The 20,317-nt window shown below is 41.8% G+C and overlaps 3 protein-coding genes across 4 annotated transcripts in view; 2 read left to right on the top strand and 1 right to left on the bottom strand.

Annotated features, from left to right (window-relative positions):
- Positions 1–170: 170 nt before the first annotated feature.
- Positions 171–6,113, top strand: sdhb (succinate dehydrogenase complex, subunit B, iron sulfur (Ip)). The gene is made up of 8 exons (XM_080424812.1): positions 171–291; positions 1,754–1,887; positions 2,907–2,992; positions 3,571–3,707; positions 4,034–4,150; positions 4,251–4,352; positions 4,585–4,707; positions 4,846–6,113. Exons 1-8 carry the CDS (start codon positions 217–219, stop codon positions 4,924–4,926), a joined length of 855 nt encoding a protein of 284 aa, XP_080280938.1. The 5' UTR covers positions 171–216; the 3' UTR covers positions 4,927–6,113.
- A 1,200-nt stretch (positions 6,114–7,313) lies between these two features.
- Positions 7,314–12,439, top strand: mfap2 (microfibril associated protein 2). 2 transcript variants are annotated; one of them, XM_080424825.1, is made up of 9 exons: positions 7,314–7,390; positions 9,633–9,694; positions 9,795–9,842; positions 10,292–10,318; positions 10,434–10,523; positions 10,669–10,710; positions 10,823–10,910; positions 11,016–11,089; positions 11,509–12,439. In XM_080424825.1, exons 2-9 carry the CDS (start codon positions 9,664–9,666, stop codon positions 11,610–11,612), a joined length of 504 nt encoding a protein of 167 aa, XP_080280951.1. In that variant the 5' UTR covers positions 7,314–7,390; positions 9,633–9,663; the 3' UTR covers positions 11,613–12,439. The 2 variants fall into 2 exon arrangements, with proteins under 2 accessions (XP_080280951.1, XP_080280952.1); XM_080424826.1 differs by lacking the exon at positions 7,314–7,390 and adding an exon at positions 8,183–8,203.
- Positions 12,440–12,474: 35 nt separating this feature from the next.
- crocc (ciliary rootlet coiled-coil, rootletin) overlaps positions 12,475–20,317 on the bottom strand; it is a 41,239-nt gene continuing 33,396 nt past the window's right edge. Inside the window, exons 31-37 of the mRNA XM_080424831.1 lie at positions 19,652–19,867; positions 18,586–18,810; positions 17,937–18,086; positions 17,594–17,794; positions 17,050–17,181; positions 14,157–14,330; positions 12,475–13,760 (exon numbers count right to left, since the gene is read on the bottom strand). Coding sequence (XP_080280957.1) covers positions 13,674–13,760; positions 14,157–14,330; positions 17,050–17,181; positions 17,594–17,794; positions 17,937–18,086; positions 18,586–18,810; positions 19,652–19,867 — 1,185 coding nt within the window. The 3' untranslated portion in view covers positions 12,475–13,673. The remainder of the gene's footprint in view (positions 13,761–14,156; positions 14,331–17,049; positions 17,182–17,593; positions 17,795–17,936; positions 18,087–18,585; positions 18,811–19,651; positions 19,868–20,317) is intronic.

The following is a 20,317-nucleotide window of genomic DNA, read 5'->3' on the forward strand; positions in this document are numbered from 1 at the left end:
TGCTGATCCGGTCTGGCTCTTAGAGCGGATACGGAAACTGTACACAAATATGTGTGTATGTGCAATTCTACCGGATACAGTAGGCGGGCTTTAGACCGGATCACACTACTTAATTCAGAATGGAAAAAACCGAGGCTTAGTTACCAAACCCTGGTCGGTGGTGACGTGAGCTTACAGTTTAGCTGCTGTGGAAACTCTGAGGTCAGACCTGCCAACATGTCGGCCTCTGCTCTGTCGTCCTTGAGTCGCTGTGGCGTTTTGGCGTTTCGTACCCCCGTCGTCGCACTTGTGGTATGATGACATTCACGTGAATACACACATTGCAAAATCAACTAGCAACGTTATTGTATGTTATGAGGATATTATATGGGTGTTATAATATAGACCTGTGGGAGGTAGGGATCGAGGCTATGGCTATTTACAGACGTTTGGAAACGGGTATATACATATTGTAATTACATATTATGGTGTTTACATTGACCTAATATGAAGTACTGTTTCAGTTAAGCTAACATTACATAATATTATGTGGAGTTATGTTATCTACCGTGGTATTAGTTTACACACTGTCACCTGGGTAGAGATAACGTTAATGCTGCTACGGCCACAGCCAAGATGTCCTCAGATGCACCATTTATATACTCTTATCCAGGAAGTATTTTATAGTGTTGTAAGTGTCCCATAGGCAGTGGTTCTCAACCTGTGGGTCGGGACCCCCCCACATGATTTTGGGGGTGGTCCCCAGATGACAGTTGAAGTGACAATTTAAGTGACTTTTAATTCCTTCCATAAAAAAGAAAGAAGAAAAAGCCCATTAGTCCATAAAAAAAATAATCAACAAACTATACCATAAAAACTGGTGAAACATTGGCCAAATTCTCAAATAATATAAGAGGCAAAAATGTAACAAGAGGCATTGTGAGCTTGTAGATCGGCTATTTTCATAATATTTATCTGTGGAACCGAGTCAAACTAAATGTAATGCCTCAACTCCTACATTCCAAGTGCTTGTAAGGGTGGGGGTCCCCAGTTCAAATATGATTATTTTGGGGGGTCACATCCTCAAAAGGTTGAGAACTACTGCCATTAGGGTTAAAAGCAAAGCCTAAACAACGCACTCCAAAGGGAGTAACATGAGTGTTTGTCAGGGTGTGAGTCATGCTGAGGAAACCTGACCACTGTGTTGAAACAAACATAGGCAGACTAGCCAACTTGGACTTTTCTTCTATTTGCATGTGTCTATAACACTTTAGAGCACCTTGTTTTCTACTAGTTATTTAAAATTAAGGATTCACTCTAGTCCTTAATTATGCCCAGGAATCTTGTTCAGTGTTATCCTCCTCGGCCATAAAAAGGTTGAAAACCATTGTTGTAGCTCATGCCTTATCACACTTAAACACTATATGACTTTACTATGATGACGCAGTTCTAGAGTTTCTAATTCAATCAAATGTTTGCTCTCAATGGTGTAATGGTTAAAGACATTTAAACAAATGTACCCATGGTGGCTTAGGGTGGGATCCTACTTTGCTCTTTGCTCTCTGTTTTCTCAATTTTTCATATTCTCAAAGCAAAAGCAAAAGTGGAATGCTCATTGTAAATAAATACATAGAAAAGTTAATACTTGTCATTTAGACCTACATTACAGTTTCGTTAGCCAACTTGTACTCCGAATACCTCATTAGGATGAGAGAGTGAATAGTGACCTGTACAAAACATCGGCAGAAAATGATATTTTCTCCTCTGCTGTCAGGCGGTCAGGTATGCCCAAACAGCAGCAGCTCCAGCACCGCAGCCCAGAGTAAAGAAATTCCAAGTGTATCGATGGGATCCAGACACTCCAGGGGACAAGCCCCGCATGCAGACTTACGAGATCGACCTCAATACGTACGTAAAGTTTCGTGCAAAATGGAAGAAAATTCACAAAATGTGTTGGATTATCATATACAGTGTCAACAGCAGAACCTGGTCTTTGGTTATTCTGTTAATACGCACCAGTTTTAGGAGACATAGCTGAATGGTTAGAGAGCCCGTCTGTGGAGCAGGAGTCCCCAATTGCCCCAGGTTCGATTCCAGGCCTGCAATGTGTTGAATATGATCGGTCGAACTGTCCATTTCACGGGGGAAATTCAATTGACAAGATGCAGATACAGTTTTTATTTTCTTTTTTTTTTATGATGATTTTCCGCTTGCTTTTGCCATTGTTTATATATATTATCTGCATCTTCCAACCTGTAGAATAGTGACAGACCACTGATTCCCAGTTCAGGGCAAGAAAAAATATGTTTTTTTGTTCCAGTTCCGAACCAACTTTCAGGGTTCTGTGCCAATAAAAAATAAAAAATAAAAATTTGGCGGGAAAAAAATAACCGAACCGGTTCTACCCTGTGGAAAAGGGCCCTCACTGATACCTTTGCACGTTCCCAGTGCTATTCCTTAAAGGAGTAGCTCACCCAAAAATGTACTTATTTTCTATCAATTACACACCCCATGAAGCCTTGAATTCCTGGACATTTCTTTTCCCTTTTTGGGCCTTTATTTGACAGGACAGTGGGCTGACAGGTCACATATGCACATCATCCGTGTCGCAGGCAATGCAAACCGAGACTTCTTCATTCATTCTTCTGTAGTGTCGTCGATGAATTAACTAGCTTTATGATTACATTATTTGTTATATACAACAGAATGAATATATGTGGTACCCAACCATTTAAAATATAAATATTCGACAGGGCCACCACCGCTATACACCACAGCCAAAATAGTGAGAGATGTACTAAGCACTGGCTTTAAAATCTTAAAACAAAAAAAGACATGCATTGAAGCCAAAAATCTCAGATGTTACTTTTACCTTTTCATGTTTTGACTATAGATTTAATGAGTAGCTATGTTCTTCCCTCAAACAGTTGTGGCCCCATGATTCTTGATGCTCTCATCAAGATCAAGAATGAGATGGACTCTACTCTGACCTTCCGCCGCTCCTGCAGAGAAGGTAAGTCTACCTTTAGAGTTGCAATAACACATGGAGCTTTTGTAGTAAAGAGTGTATTTTAGACTTAAAGGACATTATTTTGCATGTTTAGTCCATTGACTTTACATTACTGCCAACAATTGTCTGATGCATTACATACCTCTATTTTTTTGATTCTGGAATAATTACCCAATTTACCTTTTTTTGAATTATCAGACATTAAAGTTCTAAAACCACCGTAAAATGATCTGCTTCTATAAGGCTAATATTAACATCATGTAGAAGTCATGGACTTTTGAATTGCATTCATCATTTCTCCAGAGGCTATTTTCAGCGCACCAACTGCATTAACAGTGTTGCTGCATTACCATTACAGCATTGGCGTACTGAAATGAATCATACCATTGTCTTCCTGGAAGGGAGGAAAAACACGTTTGAAAATCTAAAACTACAGTATGCTTTGGAAAATTGTTTGTAGTAATCTAAAATACATGTGCTTTGTAGTCAATGGTCTAAGTGTGCAAAACACATATTTGTTCTTCTGAGATGGTTCAGTTTCAGAAAAGTGAGTGTATGTGTTCTCTATATTTTTATTGCAGGTATTTGTGGTTCTTGTGCAATGAATATCAATGGGGGCAATACGCTGGCCTGTCTCAACAAGATTGACACCAACATCAACAAGCCAACTAAAATATACCCCCTGCCACACATGTATGTGGTCAAGGATCTGGTTCCTGTGAGTACCATAACTCAGGATTGCTGTGTAATAGGACCCCAATGGAAACAAGCCATAGGCTTTCTTGGGTTTTAAATCCTCTTAGATGACCTTGTATTGAACTGTACTTTCCTGTGGGTTTTTTTTTTCAAACTGCTAATAAAGTATTAATTCAATCAATCAATCAATCAATAGTAAATGACATTCAAAATGTAAGCCAAGACAACATTCTGGTGTAATTACACATTGTTTGCATATAGATGCATCTATCTGAAGGTAGGCAAATACAATTTATATTTTGAAATGTATTATTGTTGTAACGGTTGTTGGCAAACTTGTTTGTACAGGACATGAGTAACTTCTATGCCCAGTACAAGTCCATCGAGCCCTATCTGAAGAAGAAAGACGAGGCAAATGAAGGGAAGGAGCAGTACCTGCAGACTGTGGAAGACAGACAAAAACTGGTTTGTACATGTGCAGATTTTAAGCAAAACACAAACGAGCAATTCGCTTTGCAGCTAGGACAGCGATGTGAAATTAAACTGGATGTTCTTCTCTGTGCAGGACGGCTTATATGAATGTATTCTCTGCGCCTGCTGCAGCACAAGTTGCCCCAGCTACTGGTGGAATGGAGACAAATACCTCGGACCGGCTGTTCTTATGCAGGTTTGTATGTAATGCGTCTCCCTGAGTGCATGTGCCAGAGACAATGTACATTCACATGCAAAATTGACATTGATCAATTCATAAATAAGCCTAATATCTAGCTAACAAATGCTTGGTTCATACTTGATTTTAGTTGCACACGGGTGCAACTAAGTCTACAAGCTATGCAGATCGTCTATTTTCTATTACCGGTAACTAAGTATAACTCAGGCTATATCCCGCTTTCTTTCAGGCCTACCGATGGATGATTGACTCACGAGATGAATTCACAGAGGAGCGCTTGTCTAAGCTGCAGGATCCTTTCTCCCTCTACCGCTGTCACACTATTATGAACTGCACTAAGACCTGCCCCAAGGTAACCACAGGACATGTATCCCATGTTACTTCAGACCTGTGCTGTACATTGTCATCCTGTCTTTTCCTATCTGCATCCTGTATATCCTATCGACCCTGCAAATGCATCTCCTCATTCTCATACTTGTCTCCGTTTCAGGGTCTGAATCCAGGAAAGGCAATAGCTGAGATTAAGAAGATGATGGCCACTTATAAGGAGAAGAAGTCGGCTACTGCATAAAAAACGTAGTCATTCGTCCTTAAACCTTTGCCATTGTCTTTAAAATTATATATTGGTTTAAGTGCATAGAGGTCTTATGATCAACCTGTTCAGCTTAACACCGTGACACTCGGGCATGGAAGACAGTTAACTCCATCTGCATGGGTTTGAGGTCTTATTATTCTGCCAACGCACAAGTATGTGTATGTATGCAAGAGAGAGAAAGGGTGTGTTAGGGTCATAGATTATACAGCTTTGTAGATATTTATCAATGACCCTAGTGTGTGTAGCCTGGTAAACCCTCCCTCCGGAAATCTCAATTCCATTTCATTTCAGGAGTGAGTCTGGCCTGATCCGCCTGTCTGCAATATTGGCTGTGCTGGAGTTGGGCGGGAGTAATACCGTTGACTGACAACCCCTTCAGCCAATGATAATTTTTCCCCTTCAGCCAATCAGCAGTTCACCAGTCTTAATGTGACGCGACGGGACTTTTGAGACAGCCATACCCAAAATGGGTTGCCTTTTTCGGGTACAATGGTGTCACTGCCCGCCCCTACCGGTTCTCTAATTTTTTTTTTTTAAATAGGCTTTGTCATGATTAATTGACCACATAAATGAAGTTAAACAACTAAATTCTATCCAAACGATATCTTATAAGTAAATTCCGTGCCTCAAAATAGAAGTTAGAGAGCTTTTTGAAGTAAAAAAATAGCGGAGAATTGGCCGCACAAGAAAAAGATGGCTGCCGTTCGTGTTTTGGGCTCACTCGAACTCGCCACCTGATTGGCCAACGTAAGCTGTCAATCACAGAACAATGAGCGACGACGCTGATAGGCCCGGCCGTTTGGCATACAGAGCCAATATTGCAGAAAGGCGGATCATGCCAGACTCACTCCTGAAATGAAATGGAATTGAGATTTCCGGAGGGAGGGTTTACCAGGCTATAGTGTGTGTACTGTATTTTTGTTTGTATATTTGAGCGACATTACTTTGCATACCGCAAGAAACAATGCATTATCTGGTTCCGGCCCATTTTCAGCTTTGCTTGTATTAAGTGTGCGTGTGTGAGAGAGAGAGAGATCGAGAGAGAGCGAGTGAGTTTTGGATTAGGAAGTTATTTGTTCACAGACACGGTGAATATCATTCTCTAAATCTTCCATCACACCATCAGCAGTCTGTTTTATTGTAAAATAAATCACTATAATACATGCTGTTATCATTACTATGTCTCCACTGGTGGTATCATGTATCTCACTTATTAGTACAATGCTGGGGAGATGGGTTTTTTTTTTTTCTCCAGGTTTTTGTAACCCTTATTTTTCACCCGGTGCCAATTTTCTAAGTGATCCTGGGCACTACACTCCCCTCACCAGCCTAGGGAGGCCAGGGCCGAGCTCATGCAGAGATGCTTTTTAGGACACTACAAATACTACTAATACTGAGAGTAGCATTCTATGTCCCTAGATGTCACCCTTGTGCAGAGTTTCCAAACTTGAGGGGTGAAAGGGGAAAAGTAGGGTTCTAAAAAGTAAGTTTTGCCTTGTGTCAAGTTGAATATCATATGAAATATCATTTCATATGCTACATGAAAAGCTGATTATTAAAGACATGTATAAACAGACTGGCAGGCTGATATGACGATGGCACATAGGGGTTTAGGTGTAGGCTACTACTGTCTGATCAGATGGAGACCACGCTAATTGGATCTTACTGGTGTGAAGAACTGCATCAAGCAAATTGTGTTTGGTTAAATTTGGAGTAGACGTAGATGCTGTATTTAATATATATATTGATATAAATGTGCATCATTTTGCCTGTACTGGGTGGGGGTCGGTGCTGGGACCCAGTAGTGGAGAAGTACTCACATTTCTTAATAAATGTATCAATCCTACAATGCAGAAATACTCTCTTACAAGTACAAGTCTGGTATTCAGAATTCAATTGAGTAAAAGTGCAAAAGTATTGGCATCAAAATGTACTTCAAGTACCAAAAGTAGAAGTACTCATTATGCAGAAATGTTTCATGTTTTCAAAATGTATAAAGTCATTTGACAATAGCAGATCTACAAGCTCATAACATTGCAATTTTCAAATAGCCAAAGTCTATATAGGGTTGAAGTGGTTAATGTATGTTTTGTAATAATATTTTAAATCTACAAAGTAACTAGTAACTAAAGTTGTTCAATAATTGTAGTGAAGTAATTAAAAGTACTGTATTTGCCTCTGAGATGTAATGGAGTAGAAGTAAAAGTATTGAAAAATGTTTAAAAAATAATAAAAATGAATTGTATTGTATTATAAGTAGCCTACGGTACTTGAGTACATGTACTTCGTTACTTTCCACCACTGCCGGGACCATGGATTGCCTTGGAGAGTGTAACGGGGAGGAGACAAATGGAGTGGAGGTGGTTACAATGTATCCAGCCAGCAGCACTGTGGACACATGAGATCTGAGGATAGTCGGAGGAGTGAATCAAAGTTAAAGGTAAGCGTTTAAAATGTTATATTATGTACATTTCTGCTTTGAATGCATGAACCCAAAATTCATGCAAAAGTGATACAACTTGTATACCAGGTTAAGTTTCTTTGGTTTAATATAATTTTTAAAAGTCAATGGTTTTGCAGACGGTTTCCGAGAGGTAGCCCGTTAAAATCCACAGCTGCAAATCGTTTTTTTAATAACTGATGGGTGCAAATTGCGCCTGTTTAATAATCGCACTAATTGACACTGGTTTATATTACTCTTGCACCAGACAATATCGTAGGCCGGTGGTTCCCAAACTTTTTAGCTCGAGACCCAAAAGACTCAAGAGAGATGATGTCTCACCGGGACCCAAACTAGTGAAAATAGCCGATTTACAAGCTCACAACACATGCGATGTGACATGTTGTGAGCTTGTAGATCTGCTATTTTCTCTACTTCTGAAAAGTATTTCCCCCCCTCTAATCAATGGGTTAAAAAAAGAAAAGGAATTATTTTGAAAAACGTTACATTTTTTGACTTAATTTAAATTTGTGAATTTGAGGATTTTTTGAAAATCTTTTGAAATAATAAAAATTAAAAACAAAATTAATAAAGGGGTATTTACTTGCGACGCATAAAAATTGGTCCGCGACCCACTGTTTGGGAAACAGTGTTGTAGACTATGGTGTTGCTGATGATGATACATTTTGTTGTAGCCTAATGGTTCTTCCGAAAATGACATGTGGTCTTCTGTTTTCACTGGAGAAGATTCTGTAATCCGGGGGGTGGGACTTCACAGCACAGCCTGTGGCAATGACAATACAATGGAGTGAGGTTGGCCAACACTAATACACACACACAAAAAAAGTTGGGTCAGTAGAGTTTGGGGGTCTATGGGTGCAGAGCAGAGGGAGACATGTAGAGATTTTTCTTGCTTTGATTCAATACTTCATTAACAGTTTGAAAAAAAGGCACAGTGGTACAGATTTATACAAAATGATGCTAAAAGGATAACCTAAAAAAAGCCCATGGCTTATTTCCATTGAGGCCCTGTGTATTCAATTCATCGACACTTCATCTTGCAAACAAAAGTCAAACTGTGTTTTAGTAAATAAATGACAGCAACCCCATCCCCTCTTTCTGTTGTGGTTGTGCCCAAATCCCCTCACAGTCCCTTTGTTTGGGGGAGGGGGTCTTTAGGAAAGCACAGACTAAATGGGGTTGTGGGGGGGGGGGCTAATCGCTCCCAGATGTGTGCTGTGAAAACATATGGTTTCCGATAGCCACTGTGATGCACAAGAGGAATGTGTGAGCACAATCCTGTGTTTGTACTCACACACACACATATACAAAATACAAAGTTATTGATGCACGGGCAAACCTTGTCCCCAGGCGTGTTTACATCACAGCCTGCTTTTCATGGGCCCTCTGAACTATAACAATGTAACCACTTGACCACCTCAAACTCTATCATCTACGATGTTGAGAATTTCAAAGCAAAACCATCTTAAAAGTTGCCTCGTGTGTGAGTAAGCTGAGTCAAGGTAGTTATGGATAGTTTTTCATTGTGATTTGAATTAATCTATTTGAAGAATATGAATTACTGTCAATTTGTCCAAATGACATTTTTGCTTTATGACTCAAACTGAGGAGCTCTTTGCTTGGTGCAAAGAAGGAGAGAGGGGGGAGGGATTCAAGGAAATGACCAGTGAGGGCGACAAAAGGGAAATGAAAGATGTGGAGAGAGAGAGAGGGGGGGGGGGGGGTATAAGAGGCGAGGGAGGGGTGGGGTAGAGGGGTTCAGTGTTTCTTTTCCTGGAATGCAGCCCCAAGACGTCTGCTGTAGTGAGCTCTCGCAGTGAAACGAGGAAAAGTAGGAAAACAGAGAGATTGTTAAGGAAGACAGACGTGCCACATTCTTGCTGTCAATGTTTTCCCTTTCTTCCCCATATGACTGTTTGGGGCCAGGGGAGCAGGGGGAGGAGAGGTGAAGGAGGGCATAGAAATTGAAATTGGCGGGGGGTTGTAAAGGTAACCGAGGGCAGAGGGGGGAAAAGAAACTGTGGAGGGAAAGCAGAGGTGAATTTGGGGTAATGGGGGGAAGTACAGTACTGTAGGTACACAGAAGAAGCCTGTGGTAATGTTCATTCCCATAGATATTAGCCTTTTTTTTCGTATGGCTAATTTGTACCGGTCTACGGACATTCAACAAAGTATAACTTATCCCTTCTTCTTTCTTTCTTCTCTTTCATTTCCCCCTCAGTGTCAAAGTCAGTCTACCTCCTAGAGTGACCATGAGAGTACTACTATTACTATGCATGCCAGGTAACTCCCCTACAGAAGTACTACATGGCCTTCACTGTTCACATTATGCTCAATTTCACAGTTTTGTAAATACTTACGTTTTTTTGTTTGTTGCCAACAGTTCTGCTATTCGCCCAAGGCCAGTACCAGGAACCTGTTTCTTTTTTGGGTGAGTTCATTAAGATAATTTCTTTTGGCTTGAATTGTTCACTCACCACATCTGTTTACCATTCTGTGTGTCACCTGGCCTAGGGGATTTATTTCCTCCCTTTCTTGTTTACCCCACAGAGAGGAACTGTTGTCATTAGAGTAAACAGCACTTTGGCCACTAAAGCACATTATTGGTTAACAACATCTTGAGCATGAAGTCATACATTTGACCTAAGAACGCTTGCAGTCTCCGGTGTTGGCAAGCAGGTGGTACATTTTATGGGGTGCGGTGCTTTATGTGTGTCTGTGCGTGTGTGTGCGTGTGTGTGCGTGTGTGTGTGTGCGCACGTGTGTGTGTGTGTGTGGTGGGGGGGGGCTGTTGGAGTGGAGCTACAGAACTAATTGGTTTCACAATGTTGATCTCATGAAAACCAATTTCTTCCCTTTTGCAAATCCTGCCCTTCACAGAGGACTATGGCCCTGATTATTTCCCAGGTGAGATATGCTGGCACTTGCATAGATGCACTCTGAATGTGGATGAACATTTATGTCATATTTGAACACAAATGTATTCTTCACAGAGGTTTTCTCTTTCTCTCTCTCTGTTTAGACACCCCTGAACCCATTTCTGACAACCATCAGTCTCTCCCTGGAACTTTCCAGCAGCAGGTTCGGCCAGTAGTGCGTCCAGGACAGTCAGGTATGTGTGCACTGACTAGGCATGTGCAGCTCCTGAATTCTTCTGGTGTCACTTTCATAAGATTTACAATTCTTAAGTTATAACCGTGCCTGCAAGTGGACTGTGAAATCCATTTATGAATATGTATCGTCTTTGTCTCTGTCAGAGTCTGAGTTGGAGACGGAGCCAACAGAACCGGGCCCTCTTGGTAAGAAAGCTGCGGGACTAAAAACGAAAATGCTTAAGTGATTATTTTAATGTGTTTTGGATTATATCATGAGGTCCTGTATTACATATTGTTTTTCCGTGCTGTACTGTAGATTGCAGAGAGGAGCAGTACCCATGCACTAGACTCTACTCTGTTCACAAACCATGCAAGCAGTGCCTGAATAGCCTATGTTTTTACAGGTATGTTGAATGTGACACAGCTCAGTGGTTACTTTTTAAAAACGTCATTACTTTTGAAGTACATCAGCTTCACCAAGTGAACCTGTTCTTTTTTTTCATGTGCAGTTTGCGACGAGTGTACGTTATCAACAAGGAGATTTGCGTCAGGACTGTGTGTGCACATGAAGAACTGCTCAGAGGTCTGTGTGTGTGTGTGTGTGTGTGTGTGTGTGTGTGTGCGTGTGCGTGTGCGTGTGCGTGAGCGAGCGTGCGTGCGCACGCGCTCGGTCGTGTATGTGTGTGTGTTGTTGGTGGGTGGGTGTGGGTGGAGGTGTGTGTTTGGGTGGGTGCATGCATGCGTGTGTAGACAAAGAAGCTTAATCTCCACACCAATAGGTGATGGAGGTGAAAAGATACCGTTTACATAGGAAAACGGTTGAGGTTGAAGGACAGATGAACTGAAACATTGTTGAATAAAGTTTTATTCAACAATGTTGAATTATCCCCCCCCCCTTTTTTCCTGTGTGTATGGGTATAGAAAACAATGTAAACAAAAAAGGTGCAAGCTACCTCAACGGAGAAATTATTTTGTAACCTTCTCATCATCTCTCTGTTTTAGCGGACCTGTGCCGTGATCAGTTCTCTCGCTGTGGTGTAGCGGCGATGAGTGGACAGTGTGGCTCACTAAGCAGCAGTTGTGGAAAGAGCTGTGGGAGCTGCTGAGAGAACATGGGAGTTCAGCGAGGATGGCTGCCCACGTACTGCCGCATCTCCACCCAGGCCAGAACACACCCCTTCCTGTCCTCTTCCTCCCAGCCACGCCTTCTGTTCCCTCACCTCCTCCTCCGACAACTCCTGTACTGCATAGTCCCCCTGCACTAAAAGAACTTTGATATGTTCTGTTCTCTTTTCTGTTTTTCATAACTCTGTCCGCTTAATGACCCACCCCCCCACCTGCCCATATATGTCAGACCAGTAGCTCATGTGTGTAAGGATACATATACTCAAAAGAGCATTGATGATTGTATAATTCACTGGTGCTATAAAATCAATATCACACTGGTGCTATGAAATCAATGTCACACTGGTACTATAAAATCAATATCATACTGGTGCTGGTGCTAGAAAAGCACACATTCAGAGATGCACATAAAAATGCGGAATGTTTTTATTGTATTTTGTTGTTGTTGCCATAATTCACTATATTAATCTCATCTTTTTGTTGTTTTTTATTTTACTGTCTTGAAAAGCAGCCTTAGTCATGACCAACTCAACACTGGTGGCCACTGTGCACTGACATCAGACAAAATCCAACATATGGTCATCAATAATCTAATTGATTGGGAGGTATAGATCATGAGACATATGTGAAGATATGTGTGCTGACTGACCTCAGTTTATGTATCATTGCCACTTGGACCTGCACTTAGCACCCCAAGCAGCAAATACGTTCATATTCCAGTGGCAGGACGTGCTTTGAAAAGGCATCTCACAAATGACCTCTGTACTACTGCTTTGTAAAACTGTCACTATAAAGACTGAGAAAAAAATGTTTTTGTTTGGTTTGTTTATTACTACAACTTTGCAATGGTTTTGTACAGTATATATTCCAATATGAATGAATGCACACACACAAAAATAATTAGACTCCAAAATAGTGTCATAAAAGTGTTTATGCAAGGCATTATTTATTGGGTACACATTGTTTATTGCTCTTGCAAAGACATTAATTCCATGTGTTCCCTGCAGTCATAAAATAGTTAACGATGGTTACTAATCACTTAGTTTGTGTCAGTTACTCATTAGTAGGGAGTTATACACACTATCACAAACACTACAGTTTACCATCACAGGTAAATACTGGACTTCTCCAGCCATATGTAACAGTATTTATAAATCACAGCCTACTGTAGATGATCAGTCAAACCTTCAGCAGTTTATAAGGAGAAACAGTGCAATGCCTTCATCTGGCCATTCAGTTTGGTCCCAGATGCCTACGCTTAATGAAGACTTCCCTTTCTATCCCTAATTTTCGATCCCTAATTGTTAATATGAATGTGAACAGGACCACGGTTAATGACTCATTTATGCTCTGTAGTACGACGGTGCTGCGCGCTAAAAATAGCCATTCTACAAGCTCACACCGGCGTGTTGTGAGCTTGTAGATCGGCTATTTTCGGCGCACAACACCGTCGTACGGTAAAGTATAAATCAGGCTTTACAGTGCTGGCAGAGCTGTGGTTTTCATTCCTGCTCTACATCCAGATTGTCTGGAAGAGAATCCTGTGGCGTCTTGGGTTTCTTTTCTGAATAAAGAGGATGAAGCCAGGGACGATGTTGAGTGGTGGGCCAGAGAGAGAGACGCTTGCCAGCAATCAGCAGCAGACTACTGGCATTCACAGCTCTCCGTAGCCGCTGCGTTAACTACATTACCACAATGCAAGACTGTTGGTTGTTGATTTATGACACAGGTATTGTAAACCACTGTAAAACAATCAACAAAGGACCATTGTGTTAAAGGGGCCACCCATTTATTCACTTGTTAAAAATAAATGCTTCCTGTGCTCAATGACTCATTGAGATATAAACCTTGAATTCTTTCATGGTGTAAGGATGGTATAGGAACCAAGTCTAAGGGGATCAGTGCTGTTTTCTTCGCCTTTGTATACAAAACAATATAACATTTGGTTTTGGACATTCATGTTCAGAGGATTCCCCCTGTTAAGACGATTCGATGCTGGTCTATCTTGAATTTGTGCTGCCTGGTGAACAGAGAGATGCCTCTCAGTTTCCCCCAGATAACAAGGATGAGGGTAAGGAAGGCTGTCGTCGTTTCATCTCCTGCTGAAGTTGCTCCTTCAGAGTAGATACCTGTGGAACAAACAGAAATGTACACAGTTTTAAAGTGTACACACAGCAATACACAAGGCCATGAACCAGGTTGTATGCATTATTCTACGGATTCTTCTGGGAAACAGGCCATGTATTCATTATTTGCACAGTATACAATTACATACTGAAGCCATAAAACCTGCTGCATACATTGTTCTTTGAATGGTCATAGAAAATAGAGGCAAGACATGAATGGATTTTTCACCAAGGACCAGAGAGTGACCAGCACTCAACACAGGAAGTGTTGAATTAACTCTTAAACCTCCTGAACCCTATTCTGCGCCGAATATTCAGAAAGAATTGCAACACACTTTCAGAGTGAAGTCAAGACTCTGGATTTGACTGTATACTTGTACTTTGACCCGATTGTCATACCTGTTCCTCTAAGCCTTTGACTCTGTGACGGTGGGCTCTCTCTCTCGCTGCCAGGGTCCGCTCTATTTCCCTGTAGTTGGACCTCAGCCTCTCTGACTCGTGAAGGGCCTCGTCACGGTGCCTCGCGGAATTCTCACACACACTGTGTGACTGCTCCATCTCAGCCAGCTGAGTCTGCTCATGAAACAAACACACACACACACACACACACACACACACACACGATAAATAAATACAATAACCAGCAGCAGTGATATGACTTCTATGGAGGTAATGCAATGCCGCGGGTGCCGCGGGTGCATGTTGCGGGTTCGAATCCCGTTCCCGACGACCTTTGCTGCGTGTCACTCCCCATCTCCTGTCAGTCTACTGTCCTATCTATAAAGGCATAAAAGCCCCCCCAAAAAACAAAACCATCCAACAATTAATCTCTCTCCATATTCTTCTTGATCTCACTGTATCTGTATATGAGTTTTTGTAACATGTGTGATGGGTATGGGTTAGGCTGCAAGTAGAAGAAGCAACAGAAAATAACCAATATCCCAGCTTTGGTCTTTACATTCTTAAAATGTAATACTTGTATGCTTGTGAAATCCTTTCCAAAGAGCAGCAATAACAGGAATTGGGGAACAGAAGAAGAACAAAGACAAAACAATTCTCTACAGCTCAACATTTATTTTCTAACAAAGAGCAGATGTCGCCAGAGCAGGATGCCCACAGGCTAGTAGTATACAAGTACAGCCATTTTGCAGTGATTCCTAAACACTTACAAATGGAGTTACATTTGCCTGGCTGTAAATAACGTGGCCGTGTCTTGAATCTGGCTAGTTATGGTGCCTGTGGTTGGAGAATGAATGAAGGGAAAATCATGTATGTACCACATAAGCACATTAAGGTCTGTTCTATGGAATGTATTTGGCATATTGAGAACTGTTTTGCTGCTTTAAATGGGGGCTTTAGTACTCGGAGTGTGAGGAACGACAACAAGGTCCAGACACTTCAAGTTTTTCAACCTCTCAACTCACAAAGGTGTAAAAATAACAGCAGCTAAGAAAACACATTTCATGGCCCTAGTAAAAGCAGGTCACTGTCACCAGCGATGGTTCTTTTCAACAACATAATTGTCATTGCTTTCTCTTGTTTCTCACTGTTATTACAAGCACATTCTCACTATAATGTATTAAAAAACAAGAAGAGTATTATGACATGCTATTGTTCCTGCATGTTTTGGAGAAATGTTGTATATCTTCCTTGCAAGTGCCTGTGAGAGAATGCATGTGTGTTTTAGTGCTGTAGTTGAAACCACCTAAGAGACAGAATCAAGACCCAGACCAGAAGAATTCAAATCTTAATTGAGACCAAGACCATAATTGTATAATTGGTGTTGGTCTGACAATTATAGTGAGGGTTTAGAATTTACACATTTAAAAAATTGCTAAGTCATGTATTTCTCTGCCAATATTTCAAAAAGAAAAACTTAATTATTTACAAGTAAAACACAAATAGATATGCAATAGGGGAGTAATACTGAATCAAAGTGAATTAATACCGAGTCCTGTGATTCACAGGGAAGATGATAAGAGCTTTCTGTTACAGCTTCTGGATAGAAGACATCAATCAAATAATCAATTAGTCAATCGAAACATTGACAATTAAATCTTAGTAATGGAATAATTTGTGGTTTGCCATTTGCAACTTCAACACATTAATGCTCATCTTTGTTGCATATTATAAAATGAAAAGTTATGTTTTTGATTGCTGTGTAAATATATTAGCCTAAGCAATTTCAAGATTTGGGTTAAGATAACATGCTGTGAGCATTTACCATAATGTTGTAGTTTATTACCATATTTTAGCTTAATTTTAAGGTCCAAGTTAATCACAAAGGTTAATCAAATAACCTAAAAATGAATCAATTATGAAAACAATCTTTATTTGCAGCACTGGCTACAGTTAATGACTGCACTGGTTGTTGGGCTCCGAAAAAGAATGCAGAGCCCAAGTAGGTGAGACTGAAACCAGACAGATGTGGTCTTTTTTTTCCTTATTTGTAGCCAAAGAAATTACCCCCTTTTTCTCCCCAGTTTTAGTCGTTATACCAATTCATTCCTCCCCACACACATCTCTGTGTTGTCACTGCTGTTGTACCCTACTGACCCCACTGGGAGGACATTAACCTCACGTCACCAGACTTTCCACCTCGGAGGAAAGCCTGGTATTTGTTCTAAAACTAGCCGTGTGATCCGGTTTAGAAAAAAGGAAAAAAATTATCATCGTTCCGGTGGTTGGTTCCGGTTCGTGTAGCATTGTTTTGGTTCCCCACATAAAGCAAATAAATAAATTTAGTCTCGCTAGTCACGCTACGAGTTAGAATAAAATATGGACATACCAAAGAAATGAAACCATTATACTAAACTAAACAAGTTTTAGACTAGGGGAATAATTTTGGAGATGCACGGCGCCGGTGGTTCCGGGTGTTGGTTCCGGCCACCTGATGACGTAATGATGACGTAAAGTTATTTCCGCTCTGACCGGATCAGAAACCCCGAAAATGGTATTGATCCCAGGCTAGGAGGACGTAGAGCCTTCGTCCTTCGTCCTCAGCCTTCTGCCCAACACTCCCTGCTGACAGGTGCCCCCCAGCCCGTAGGAGTATGTGCAATGACCAATATCACCCTCCCCGCTCGGCTTCCCTCCCCCGAACACGGGCCAATTATGTTCGCATAGACGCACGATAAAGCTGGATGCACCACGGTGGATTTGAACCCACAACCTCTGTGGTGGTGGGCAGGGACTTTTACCACTGCGCCACCCGACCGCCCTGTGGTCCTCTTGAGAACCGGTCCCAATACAGTACTACAGCAGTGCCATTCAAATGCTCCTTCCTTCCCACCTGCAGCAGTGCATTCTGCTGTTGTGCGTCTTGTAGTTCTTGCTCGGCTGTGTTCAGAGAGCGATCCAAACGGCTCCTCTCTGCAGAGAGACGCATGCTGCCTTCCTCCGTCTTCAGCTTCTGGCGTTCAATCTAAAAGGAACAGTACAGTCAAGCACTTTTTTGTCACTGTATATGTATATACAGTATATGCATATACTGTGGGTGAAATTCGTCCTCTGCATTTACCCATCCTATAACTACTAGGAGCAGCGAGCAGCCATTCCACGGCGCTCAGGGAGCAATTAGGGGTTAAGAGTCTTGCTCAGGGATACACATCGACACAAATCGAACCAGCGACAACCAGGGCCTCTGGCTGCCCAGGCGGCCTCACTAACCACTCAGCTATGGCCGCCCAAAATCCTCAGTGTTAATTTATCCATTTGTAGCTGAGAGTGCACAAATGTAACCAAAAATATTACATTCGTACAAGATTTGTACAGGAGTTAAATTATTTGATTTGATTTGTTGTGTTCTATTCAATTCAATTTCAATTTATCCCCACCTTATCCAGTGTACTCCTCAGTGCATTTTTATCTTTCTCCAGCATGACTGCCTGTCTCTCAGCGTCTTTCTTCTCAGTCTCCAGCACGGCGACTGCCCTTTGCAGCGCACGCAGTCTCTCCTCTGCAGATGCCCGTTCCGTCAGGGCCGACTTGGCACTGCGCTGGGCTTCCGCAAGGGTGGCCGAACGCTGCCGGAGGGCCTGTATGATACAGCATAGAAGGGGTGTCACTCTGAGTTGGTTCAAGGGGGCACACATCAATAAAACAGCTAAGATGGATGGAAAACAATAACTGATTATGATCGTAAAGTTCTGAACACGTAACACTCTCTCTCTCCTTCACCTCTTGGGTGTTGTTGAGCTCAGCCTCCAGTTCCTCTCGTCTCAGCTCGCTCTGATTCAGCTCGCACTGTAGACTCTGCACACGCTCAGTAAGGGTGGCTATGTTTCTCTTCCCTTCCATCAGGGACACCTGTACTTCATCCATCCGTTCCTGAACAGCACAGAGGCATTGTTTCATCACTGCCATCTACCATATTAGCAATGGTCTCTTAAAGGTTTCATGACATGCTGGTTTACGAAACATTAAAAGTCTTTATCATGGTCCTTCAAACTTGTATTAAAATATTTTAACTGAAAAATCCACTCCAGTGAGCCATGGCAGGTTTTTTTCTCTCTGTGTTCTGAAGCCTTTTCAGTTGCAATGAAAAAAACCTATTTGCCTCCAGGTGTTGCTGTTGAGGGATTTTGCCTGTCAATCATCGCCTCTGCACCGCCCCCCCAAAGGAGAAGGAGGGGCAGGATTAATGGACTGTGACATCAAAGTCCACGGGCAAATCACAGCACTTTTCTGAGCCTAATTATTCAGAAAACCTCAGACCACAGAAAATCCACTGAATGTTCAAAGTTCAGTAAAACAAAATTTAAAAAAAATTGTGTCATGAAACCTTTAAGGCAAATTGATACTTTGTCACCCGCTCTCTCTCACCAACCTGCAGTTGTCTCTTGTCCTGTTCTGCCACACTCAGAGTCTTCTGTAGAGTAGCCAGGCGGCCCTGGGTGCTGCTGTGAGCGGCCGAGGCCTCCTGCAGGTTCTGATTCGAGCACTGGTTCCTCTCTTTAAGGAATGACTCACTTTCTTGAGCCTTGACGAGAGCCTGGTTCAACCTCTCCACCTCTCTCTGGAGCAAAGCCACACGGCTTTCTCCTTCTGCCACCTGAGATATGATACAAATAATTCATGTAGAAATCACAAACTAAATTATAGGCTATACATATATGTGTACAGTATGTAGAAGCCATATCATTTGGACACATAAAGACATCAATGTGCAGTGGTGTAAAGTAACTAAGTACTCAAGTACTGTACTTAAGTGAATCCAGAATGCCGCAGCACGCTTGGTCTTCAACCAGCCAAAACTTTCACACGTCTCTCTTGTTGACCAGGCATCCTATAGTGTATAGTTTCAATGTAGGCTGATGATAGGTTCTTGGTTTACGTATGTATTAGTTATTATTAGATTATTGGTTTACTTATGTATTACTTTATTATTAGATTACTATTTCTATGCATTTGATGTATTATTAATGTATTATGATGTAGTATCATGTGCCCTTGCTTACAGTAAGTCGCTCTGGATTAAGAGCGTCTGCTAAATGCCTAAACTGTAAACTGTACAATTTGTAGGTATTTTTTACTTTACTGGAGTATTGCCAGTTTTCAGTACTTTTACTTCTACTCCACTACATCTCAAAGGCAAATATTGTACTTTTACTCCACTACAATTATTTGAATACTTTAGTTACGCATTGTGAGCTTGTAGATCTGCTATTTTCAAAAGACTTTTTGGTACATTTGAAAACTTGAAATGGGACATTCTGCATACTTTCTACTTTTGGGACTTTAAGTACATTTTGATACCAATACTTCTGTACTTTTACTCAAGTATATTTTTAATTCCGGACTTTTACTTATTTCTACATTGCAGTATTGATACTTTTACTTGTCAATGTGTCTTTTTTTGGACCACTGTGCTTGCTGTATGCCCTGCTGTGTACCTGTTTGAGCAGGGAGTCGTGGCGCTGCTGTGAAGACTGGCTGTCAGCCTCTCTGTCCCCCAGGCTCAGTTTGAGCCGCTGCAGTTCCCCCTCCAAACTACGCCGGCCCAACTCCACCCTGGTGGCCCGGGCCTCGGCCGCCTCCAGGGCCTCGCGCAGACGTCTCCTCTCCGCTTCCAGGCGCATTTCGCCGGCACGCTGCTTATTCAACTGCTCCTGCAGAGAGACACAGCAGAGGAGAGAGGGAGATGTTTGAAACTATTTCACGTATCATTTGTCAGTGTTGTGGCAAATCATTTATCGCATGACAGTGCTGCTTGGCCCCAAATCAAGTGTTTTAAGTTACATTTACAGTTACATTACAGTTCGGCACTGGATAGTCTGGTTCTCTAATGAGGATTCGGGGTTTGGAACTCCAAACGTACGGAGGCAAACACAGACGGTCCACAAACACTGTCACTAAGCAGCCAGACAGACATAAACTACACACAGTTGATCTATAGCTGGCTGCCGTCCTCTCTCTCTCTGTATACACCTTTCATTTCCAGGGTTTCTTCCCCTTCTTGCCTCATACGACCATCTGAATCTTTTCTAAACCCCTCCACCCCCCCAGATGAATCCTTTTCCCTTCACAATTTGCCTACCAAATGCCCCTCTCTCTTTGAA

The sequence above is a fragment of the Gymnoscopelus braueri genome (genome assembly GCF_963280865.1).
Source record: "Gymnoscopelus braueri genome assembly, chromosome: 3".
NCBI lineage: Eukaryota > Metazoa > Chordata > Actinopteri > Myctophiformes > Myctophidae > Gymnoscopelus > Gymnoscopelus braueri.